The following is an 11,197-nucleotide window of genomic DNA, read 5'->3' as shown; positions in this document are numbered from 1 at the left end:
TTGTCTTGTTGTGTTATTGGGAGCCAGAATAGAAGGAGTCATGGCCCAAAACCAGCCGCCACTGCCCGTCAACAAAAACAAAGACAACTATGGTTAAATGTGATAAGACCAAAGGACTGGACGGAGGCCATCATCAAAAATGCTCACATGTGCAGCGCACACTTCATATCAGGTTAGGGAAAAAGTATTTCCTGTTGTAGGGATGAATAAGGTTATGTGTATTAAGGGTTATCATGTCCACCTCATCAGAAACTGGGGAGGGATTAAGAGGAATATTGGATTTCTCTGGAACGCTAACTTTTTAGCACATTAGCTAACGTTAGCTTCCATAGCAAAACAAACAAGTGTGGTCCTCCTTTGTAAGATTGGCTTCCTGTGACATCATCCATCCACTGAGTGAGAGCATACGGGTCGGCCAGTCTGGTCCCGTTGGTCAGTGTTTACTTATTCAAGTAACACTGGCGGTCCCGGAGAGTGAGTGACCTGACATGGTGCGTTGGTAAATTCAGTCTGACGCTCTACACTAAAATGAGAGCCCTGTTGGTGGAAGAAACGGAGCGTTATATTTCTACATGAATGAACCAACGGTTAAGTTAATCACACATTCACTCCGCTCGGCGCTCTGCTGCTCCGTCTCCACAGACAGAGTGTCCAGAGTGCGCTCTGCCACTCTGAGAGTGCGCTGCTCTGGATAACCCAACACTACATTCAGACAGCGCTCCCAATTTATCAACGCTCCAGTTTGTGTCAGAGTGCGCTCCCACACTCAGAATGAGTATTTCTGAACGCACCACTAACCCACCATAAAACAATCCAGCTAAGCCTTTTACTTTACAGTAAAAGGGTCTAGTGCCGCTCTGTCTGGACAGAAAGACACTGTGCTGAGCGAAACAATTTATTTAACAGACCGTGGGTTTTCTTCTGTGTCACATAGAGAGTGATGACATCTGATCCACAGCTCATTAAGGGTCCATATGTATGTGCTGTATATGCTGAATGTAGTTGTCCTGCCATATTTGCACTTTTCTGTCAACAGTCACAGCATCTATTCCCACAAAGCAGAAGTTGTTGAGCCCCTTTTGCACCTTTGTTCCTCATCACAAACTTCCTCAAACACGTTATCACTCCTCGTTCGGCTCAGATGACACATTCTTTGTGTCAGATCCATCCTCATATTTTTGTACGTCTGGCTCTGAGCTGCAGTGACAGTTTATATCTGAAGATTCTGTGTTTGACACGTCATCTGACTCTGTAGTGCTGCAACATTGGTTGGCTCAATGTGAAGCAGCTGTTTGTATTTCCCTGCAGCTCTGACTGCCCGTGCTGAGACCTGAATGTGTTTTAATACCTCTGTCTTTTCTGTACTATATTCCAGTTTGTCCTGTTTTTTGACATGAGTGTCCTGCTCTCCATCCCCATGTGTCTTTGTCCTTTTCTGTGTTCACATTTCTATAGTCAAACAGCCTCCTGTTAGACATCTGCTTTGAATTTTCATTAGAATTTTTCACACCACCTTTCAGCTTCCCTTCATTTGGCTATCTATCCGTTTGAGATAAGACTTCAAGGTGCTTCTTATGCCCTACAGCAGGCCTATTCAGTTGGCGGCCCGTGGGCCACACACACACACACACACACACAAACGTGGCAGAGTGAAGTCAGCCAACAGCAGACAAAGGCAGTATAACTCCAAGATCATTCTAGTTGACAACAACTATGTTTGTTACTAGAAGAAAGTGCAATAAAACCTCATGTCATGCTCTTCGGTCAGATATGTGATCTTTTTTTTCTTTTTTTTTTACAAAAGTGACATGCAAATCATTGCTACTTTTACTGTAATAATTTGCATGTTGTCATTACTAATATACATCCATCCATTTTCATCCGCTTATCTGGGGTCTGGTCTCGGAGGCACTAAGACAAGCAAAGTGTTCCTGTCATCCCTCTCCACAGCTCCTTCCTCCAGCTCCTCCTGGAGGACCCTGCAGCCTCATGTCAGTGGGACGTGCCTGAAACACCTCCAGCAGGAGGTGCCAAGGAGGATCCTGATCAGATGTTGAACCACCTCAACTGACCCCTTTTAACGCCAAGGAGCAGTGGTTCCACTCCGAGCTCCCTCCAGATGTCACAGCTCCTCCCCCTAACTCTCCCCCAACCCAGAGCGGGCAATCCACCGGTTTCTGGCAGAGAACCATGGCCTTAGATTTGGAGGTGCTGACTCTCATCCCAACTCCTTCACACTCAGCTGCAAACCACCCCAGATCATGCTGGAGGTCAGGATGTGATGAAGCCAACAGAACCACATCGTCTGTGAAAAGCAGAGATGCAATTCTGAGGTCCCCACACTCCGCCCCCCAGCTGCGCCTCAAGATCCTGGTCAGCAATCTTAAAATCTGAAAGGACTATAAAAATAAATCAGCTGATGAGACAATTTCTGAAACTGTTGCAATGTTTCTTTAATAAACAGGTTTAGATTACACCCCATAACAAAGGATACAGAGTGATGAATGTCAGATGAAGGAAAATGACACCTTTAAAATATAATAATCATACTTAACTTTAATCTTATACTCAAAAACAGTGTTCTTTTTATTTAATCATGCGGCGACTGTTCAAGTCAAGAAAATGGAAACACGCCTCTAGGAAATATGCAGTGTTAGTTAATATCATCTAATTAATTGAAATTGTTTTGCAGACTGAATTTTAACAAGAACAGAATGAGGTTAATAGGAGCAGTTACACAATGTGATCGTAGCATCAATCATGTAAATGTGATCAGGTACTCTGGGTATGCCTGGATGTCATTGAAGACCACAAACATGGTTGGATTGGAACTGTTATCTGCAACACTATCATACAGGTCTGCAGCATTCCCAGAGTTTTTGGAGGGTGGAGTGATCAAGCCGCTTCGTCCATTGGTGAAGTCTCCAACCAGGACCCTGGCCAGGTACATGCGCTTGTGGCCTCTGGCGTCAGGTTTGGCGTACCCTTGTGCCGAGTAGACCGGGTTCACAGCAAAGTAAGAGCCATTGCCTATCATCGCACCTAAAGAACAAAACAGAGGAAGAACAGATTTTATTACTGACTAAACACATCACAGCTTTTGTTAGTTTATTAAGAAGAACACAGCTCCACCGTCGGCCCTCTGTGAAACTTGAATACATTGTTTACATAGAATCTTTCATTAGGACAGAAGATTGTTAGCTGTGACCTTCCCTAACGAACGGCACTGAGGGGGCAATCAACTGGAGTTAGATTGAACCGAACCAAACAGGGCAGGTGTGAAACACCCTAAGAGAGACAAACTGTATGGATACATTTCATCACATCATTTGGGGCTTTGATCAGAAATCCACTGTTTGCGCTGGTTACCATGTGCTCCTGCGTAGCTGCGGTTGAAGCCTTGTTTGTTGATGAGATCGATGGAGTTGGCTCCGGTGCCGTGGAACAGCTTCCTTTCATTGTTGGTATGTTTGTTCTTCACCTCCAATTGTTTCTTCATCAGCTGGTAGCTCTGCCACAGTGTCGTATTTTGGACCCGTTCAATCTGCCAACACAGTCACGACACAGCACATTATTCATCCTCACTGGTGTCTTTAGATTTGCAGTGTTTGATTTCTAAATGGGACCGATTTGTTTCCATGTGGTAAAAAAAACCATCTGTTTGCTTTTGTTGTTCAGTTTAGTGTTTACGCTTAAGCTCCTTCCACAAATATTCAGGTGTAGGTCTAGAATAGAATAGAATATTGTTTATTTGTCATCGTCACATGTACAATGAAATTAAAGTCTAGTGACTGACTGAGCCATTCAAACAACCCAACAGTCTCCTTTACAGTGTGTTTTGGTGCATTGTCCTGCTGGAAGGTCCACCTGTGTCTAACCCTCACCGTCCTGGTACATGGCTCCATTCATCTTCCCTTTGATCATTTGGATTCTGCTGGTCATGAGAAGAGGAACAGCTTCATACCTTGATGCTTCCACCTCCAGACTTCACTGTAAGTGTGGGATTTTTATGTTCTGTAGCGATGAAAATTTTTGTTGTCACGTTACTTGCGCGAGTTTGAATGCGAGAATATTTTGTGTTGACTCGCGTCATTCGTGCATGAAATCACTGAATTGATGAATGAACTTCTGCCAGTATGTCCTTGGCGTCATACATTCCCAGAGGATCTCAATTAGAGGTTGACCGATTCATCGGTTTGGCAGATTAATTGGCACTGACAGGACTTTATATAAACTACCATTAATGGCAGAATGGGGCTCAAACAGTGGCCGACATCTGTTGTAACCTCCACTTGTCTCATGAGTACGGCCGTAAGGCTTTTGCATGGAGCACCCCACATGCAAATACAAGTTTTAATGTGTGCATTAGATAAGCATGTGCAGTGTAATTTGGCTAGAATTAAGAAGCAAGCCACTATCAATGCGTGTGAAATTAATATCTGATAATCTAACAATCCAGCCAAGTAACTACCCTTTGATCAATATCAGTTGCACAGTTTAATCCTCCTAAAGCTCCTCCTAAAACCACCAAAGTGCCATACACCAATTCTGTGCTTTGGGGCCCGAGCAGCCATGAAAAGGTTCGAGCACTCAGGTTTGCCAGCGTACAGTCAGGGCCTGGTGTTATCAGCAGATTAATCGGCCATCGGCTTTTTCCTGCTCCAGACTACAGCTTAGATTCTCTGCCTGAGCCCAAACCTGACCCAGTTCAGGCCGTAAATTCCCGCCACTATCCTCGGGCTCAGACGGGTCAGGTTCCTCATAATAGACCTAGGCTATGGAACCAACTACTGCGACGACAACGTGTGTGTCGGCTTCGGGTATATGACAGCAAAAAGACGGGGACCTCGGCACTTAAGAGGCACATGACGAAGGCTTGCCATGGAAAGAAAGACGAGAGTCAGCCCTCAATGTCCACCTTCGTAGCCATTATGTGATTCACGCCCGGTGTGAACACAACATTAGGGTTATGTATAGTGATTTCGGCACGGTATGCAGTGGTTAGCATGGTTAGCCCTTCTGTGCAGAGTTTGCATGTTCTCCCTGTGTCAGCGTGGGTTTCCTCCAGGTGCTCCAGCTTCCTCCCACAGTCCAAAGACATGCAGGTTAATTGGTGACTCTAAATTGTCCGTAGGTGTGAATGTGAGTGTGAATGGTTGTCTGTCTCTATGTGTCAGCCCTGTGATAGTCTGGTGACCTGTCCAGGGTGAACCCTGCCTCTCACCCAGTGTCAGCTGGGAAAGGATAAGTGGTTATGGAAAATTAATGAATAGTAATTTCTCCGCCTGTCATGGTGTCTCGTCTGATCACACTACGTTCTTCCAGTACTCTAAAGGCTTCTACAAATGTTATCTAGAAAACTTCAGACAAGCTCTTTGGCAACACTTTGACGGACTTTGTTTGGAGGTTAAGCAAGTAGCGCAATATCACATCATATACTTTTTCGCGAGAGTTAAAACATCTGAACTTCAGCAGCAGATTCGCACCACAATAGCCAATCAGCATTGAGATCCTCTGGGGACGTATGTTTTGAGGGCATACCAGCAGAAGTTTTTGAATTGATTCAGTAATTGCATAGGCGTATGATGTGAGTCAACACAAAATATGTGATGCAAAAATCTGCATCACATTTAAAAATCCCACACCTACAGTGAAGTCATGAGGTGAAAGCATCAAGGTATGAAGCCGTTCCTCTTCTCATGGCACCAACAGAATCCAAATGATCCAAGGGAAGATGATGGAGCCATGTACCTAAAAATCTGATGCTATCCACCAAGACGGTGAGGGTGAGACCCAGGTGGACCTTCCAGCAGGACAATGAACCAAAACATACTGTAAAGGAGACTGTGTGTTGGTCCCAGAGGATGCAGTAATTATTTTTAGGGAATAAAAACATCATTAACTCCAGTATGTCAGTAATGATGATCAGAAACTGAACATACGCTGATGATGTTTGCAGAGAGACCGGTCTTTTTCAGCTCTGTCTCCACATCGTTATATTCCTTAGATCCCGCAGTCAGAGGGAACAGTTTGAGGAGGTCGCCTTTCATGTCATCCCAGTGTGACGGCAGAACGGCGTCATCTGGAACGAGAACAAGAGTATTTCAAGGTAAGACACAGTGTGGCACAAACTGCATCTCATAGTTTTTGTTCCTGTTTAGACTGAACCGTCACTCTGTATGCAAACTGTTGTTTCAAAGAGAGGAAAAGCTCCGTCCTGTAAAGTGGATCCCTGAGTTTTTTCTGTGTGAAGAGCCTCTTGTCTGGTTTTATCTTTTTTAGCTCAGTGTAAAGTTTCAATTTTAATATTAAAATGGAGAGAACATTTTTTACTGTTCTGATAAAGACCAACCAGCTGAAGCTGTAGTGTTGTAAGGTGATCATCTGAATGTTGACTTTGAAACTGAACTCAACCAATAGACCCTTTACTGTTAGTAAATGGTATGAAGTTTGGTGGGTGGGGCTTAGCTTGAGGCAAAACAATTCTCCACAGACATTAGCTAGCGCTAAGTTCTATTGTCTTGTTTTAGACGAAGGAGATGATGCGAGTGGTGCGTTCAGAAATACTCATTCTGAGTGTGGGAGCGCACTCTGACACAAACTGGAGCGTTCATAAATTGGGAGCGCTGTCTGAATCAGGGGCGATTGCTCTGAGACACCAAGAGAGGCTGAACTTCCCCTAAAATTTCATAGAAGAAATGGTCAAATATGCACTACTGAATTTACATTAAAATAAGAATTCACACTGCATTAAACGTGCGCTGGGATACGTTTAACATCATGACGATGATGTTCAAACGTCAGCTGTTTATCACAGCTTTCAAACGCGACCTCCCTGTCATACGCAGAGCTTCCCTGCATTCCTATGAGACAGCTCTGAGCAGGTTTTATTCATGCAGCAAAGCGAGACACTCATTGGATAAATGTGACAACATCGTCACTTCCAGGGAGGCTCAGCTTCCCTGGGACCTAATGGAGCGGTGGGCGGGAGAGGACGCTCGGTGTCTGCATGATGATTGGAGAAATTGTCTAAAAGGCCAAACCTCTTTGTGATTGACAGCGCTTTGGAAATATACCCCGGCATCGGTGCATCTTGAGCTCAGTCCCATACGGATAGTAGCGAGTGGGGTTTTTCGACAGGGTGCCGTCCGGAGTTCCTCATATAGCTCATTTTCACTGTTCGTACAGTACACACACACACACACACACACACACACACAACACACACTGTAAATAAAGACATAAACGTTGTATTATTGAGTTTGTATCCTGTTTAGTGTCGTTAGTTAGTTCGTTTGTTCATTGAATCACCGGGGGGGGACTAGCTAGCTAGCTGGCTAACCTGGCAGAATTCACATATAAATAAATGTGTGCTTCAGTAATATTTGAGAATGTTCAGAGAATGTAGCTATATAGCACTGTTTGTTACCTGGGCCAGTGTTAAAGTGCTGCTTTAACCATAGTTGTCTTTGTTTTTGTTGACGGGCAGTGGCGGCTGGTTTTGAGCCATGACTCCTTCTATTCTGGCTCCCAATAACACAACAAGACAAACACATTTTAACACTCCTATGTAGCCTACAGCCCTGTGGGGGAGAGGCAGCTGCACCTCCAGCTGATAACATGATGTCATTGTGACGTCAGCCCTAAAAGGGTCGATTAGATTACATGTAGCAGTGAGCATCACCTGCAGCTCACGATTCGATAACGATTCAGAGGTCAACAATACGATGATAAAACTGTTATCAGTGCATCAACATTTTTTTTTCTTTCCATAATTTAATTTTCCCACTGCTACTTTTATAACAGAGCATACTGTATACTCTATAATTAAATTAACAAATTAATTTACTTGCACACAGCGTAGCTCTTGTCAAGGTCCCTTCTCCCTCTAGCCTTACAGCCCAAACGCCTCCAAACCTGAACCTTTAAACCAGTCTGTATCCGCCTGCAGCTGCAGACACTAATCTTTTATGGGAACACTGAGTACTGTATTATTTAACCAGAGGTAGTATGCCATTACAACGTACTATTGAATAGTGAGTCCACCACGACAATGGATCCTAATTGACTTTACATTGGCATTGTTTCCGTGGTAACGGCACATAATTTTAACTCATTACGTGCTGCCACCACGGAATGCGGTGTTAAAAGGTTGTGGTCATTTCACGTATTTCTGTGAGATCAGGTTGGTTTCAACGGACATAATTCTGAGTCGGGTGCAGCCCCAGTTGATAATTGACATTTGTGAAATCGATGCTGAATCGTCCACATTGCTATGAATCTAAGAACTGACAACTCCCCCACAGAGAGTCTTGACTTGCTTGATTCTCACCACAACTAACTTGGGACTTGCTTGAGACTTGAAGGTAAAGACTTGAGACTTGCTTGTGACTTGCACATGTGTGACTTTCCCCCATGTCTGCCCCACAGAGAGTCTTTCTCCAAAAGAACCAAAGGTTTAGCCACCTGACAGTCGCTCCCCGTCCTTTTCAGACAGAAATCAGCCTCTCCATGTGCACGTCTGTACACGAGAACATGTTTTATGTTTAAATGACAACTATGAAAACAAACTCACCTTTAACCTCTTTCCTCAGCAGCTCCACCTCTTTACGCCCGTTCGCTGGCACTGCTTTTCTAAGTGTTACTTTAGTGTGGTATGTCTCATTGTTGATCTTGATCTTCACACGTTCTTCCTTCTTCTCCAGAGCCTCCTCCAGGGTGAGGTTGGTGTAAATGTCGAAGGGCACCATCACCCCGCTGCGGCTCTCAAACTGCCATTCTACCAGTCCGCTCAGCAGCAACGCCTTGCTCTTTAAGTTCTCCGACCTCTCCACCTTCCGAATGATGTCCCTGTTGGTTAGAAAAAAACATACTTAAAGGAATATTGTAATGTTTGGTACTCTGGGACCGGAGCTTTGACAGATTTTTTCTCCTCCATGAACAGATTTACTGACCTGACTTCGGACTCAGCGGTGTAGACGTCTCTGGTCAGACCCTCCAGGTGGATGTTGGGCTCCTGGTCCTCCAGCCCTCGGTCCAGACGGATGCTCACCGTCAGTTTCCTTTGCAGGGCCTTCAGCTGGTCCATGTCGGCCTGTGACAGCTTACTGATGTACTGGTCTTTGATGGTTCTCTCCGCCTGCTCGGCCACAATCAGCTCCTCAATCCTTCTCTTGGCCTGACTCACAGCCTACAGTGGCAGGGTAACAGTCGTGGAGTTTGGTTACAAACAAACATGCAAGAACATTTTCAGATTGTTATCCTGAACCGCTCTCAGCGCTCTGTGAGGTTCTCTCGTATGACTGACCAACTGACTCACTGATGTCTAGAATCAAGAGACACTTTCAAAGCAAAGAGCTGAAAGGTAAAGTGAATAGTATCATGTCCACCTTTTTGTTGTCAGCACACAGCTGAAACACTGTGGGCTCAAACTCCTCTCCCTCCAGAACCAGAGGGTCAGCAGTGGGACGCTCCTCCCCAAGTCCCATGAAGAAAGAAGTGACGCTGTCTGAAACAACATTTAAAAAAAGAAAAGTGTGTTGTGTTACAGCAGTGTGTAAGACATGTTTGTATCAACGTGTGCAGTGTTTTTACTGGAGTCAGTTACAGGACGATGAGATTCTGTATCGTTCTCAGTCAATAAGTTAAAGACTAATTTGGATCCAGAGACAGAACCTGGTCTTGTGTGTGTGTGTCAAAGCCGGACATACGTATCTTCTCCCTCTGTGCCATCGAGCTCCATGAACGTCCAAAATCTTTTAATAGCACATTAATGAGTGGCTGTTGCACTGGGTGATATGTTCTTTCATTACCATGAACACACACACCATGTGTGTAGGGTCTGCCACACAGATACAAATCCCACTTAACATGTTGGTTTGAGTCTAAACATGAGATTGTTGACAATGTTAATCACACATCCAGAGCAGATGGAGTCCACTTCATACCTTTGAACTTTGTAAAGACGCTCGTCTCCACCACCTCCTCTCCCTCTCTCTTCTTCATGCTCTTGTGAAACTCCGTCATCATGACCGTCTGGAAGATCAGGATCTTCACGCTGTCAACAAACCTCGGGTGCTTCTTCCTCACAAAGTCCACCACCGCATCCACCATGGCGTCCGCCACCGCTGACGGGTTGGCTCCTCCCTGACCTAAGACCCGTGATAATGATGATGATGATGATGATGATGATGATGATGATTATGATGGACAAAAGGATTGGCACATAGTCTGTGAAAGTTGATGATGAACACTGCAGGCTAACAGTCTAAAGTTTCTCAAAATGTGAGCTGTAAAGAAAGTATGCCATACAAAAGTCATGTACAAATTTATAGTGTAGAATGTCATTAAAAAAACTCTTAACATAATATAGTATAGTATATAAAATGTTATAAAATTGTCATATATACTATGTTAGTATGTTTAAAAGGCAAAGTAAGTTTAAAGAAAGTCAGTGTGTTATAGTACAGAATGTTATAAAAATGTCATAATATAGTAAGTTGAAAAATTTCATAGTACAGTAAATTATAAAAAATGTCACAGTAAAGTAATTTAAAATGGCAAAGCATATTATGTATTATAAAAAGTTGTATGTCGTCCAAAACCATGAAATAAAGTTATGGTCTAGTACTTAAAAAAAAAAAATTCATAGTGTAATATGTAATTAAAATCATGTTAATATGATAAAAAAAAGTTCATCGTATAGTACGTTCATAAAAGTCACAACAAAGTATATTAAAAAATGTCATGGTATAGAATGTTAAAATTGTCAAAGCATATATTACCAAAAAAGTCATAGTACAGTACAGTAAAGTTAGTCAGTTTGGTTACAGACTCACAATCCTCATATTTTTTCACACAAAATCTGTAACAATTAAAAGAAAGAAGATTCATGTTTGAAATGGCTTTCTGTATGTAATGTTTATGTAGTATTTTGTATTTTATTTGATGTCATGGCTTTCAGGAGGCTGAAAACTCCATCATAAAGAAGTCACCTATGTCAGACTTTTTCCTTGTTGTATTCATTAACTACATGTTTATTAAGTCATAACACAAGTTCATGTCAAAAAAAGATTCTACTGTACACCTTATGTGTTATGAATGACATTATATGTTGTTTAATAAAAAAAAGTCATAGTATAACATGTCGTCCAAAATCATAATAAAAGTCATAGTATAGCATGTCATCCCAAATCAT

General features: G+C 43.1%; 1 protein-coding gene across 1 annotated transcript in view; it reads right to left on the bottom strand.

The window, feature by feature from the left end:
* Positions 1–2,551: 2,551 nt before the first annotated feature.
* The window catches only part of LOC126394935 (protein mono-ADP-ribosyltransferase PARP14), a 118,703-nt gene continuing 110,057 nt past the window's right edge, over positions 2,552–11,197 (bottom strand). Inside the window, exons 15-21 of the mRNA XM_050052076.1 lie at positions 9,948–10,151; positions 9,390–9,508; positions 8,955–9,190; positions 8,576–8,850; positions 5,943–6,082; positions 3,370–3,544; positions 2,552–3,042 (exon numbers count right to left, since the gene is read on the bottom strand). Of these exons, the coding sequence (XP_049908033.1) occupies positions 2,759–3,042; positions 3,370–3,544; positions 5,943–6,082; positions 8,576–8,850; positions 8,955–9,190; positions 9,390–9,508; positions 9,948–10,151 (1,433 nt within the window). The 3' untranslated portion in view covers positions 2,552–2,758. The remainder of the gene's footprint in view (positions 3,043–3,369; positions 3,545–5,942; positions 6,083–8,575; positions 8,851–8,954; positions 9,191–9,389; positions 9,509–9,947; positions 10,152–11,197) is intronic.

Source organism: Epinephelus moara, chromosome 8 (genome assembly GCF_006386435.1).
Source record: "Epinephelus moara isolate mb chromosome 8, YSFRI_EMoa_1.0, whole genome shotgun sequence".
NCBI lineage: Eukaryota > Metazoa > Chordata > Actinopteri > Perciformes > Serranidae > Epinephelus > Epinephelus moara.
The sequence above is the reverse complement of the archived record's forward strand: the minus strand, read 5'-3'. Positions and strand labels throughout refer to the sequence as shown.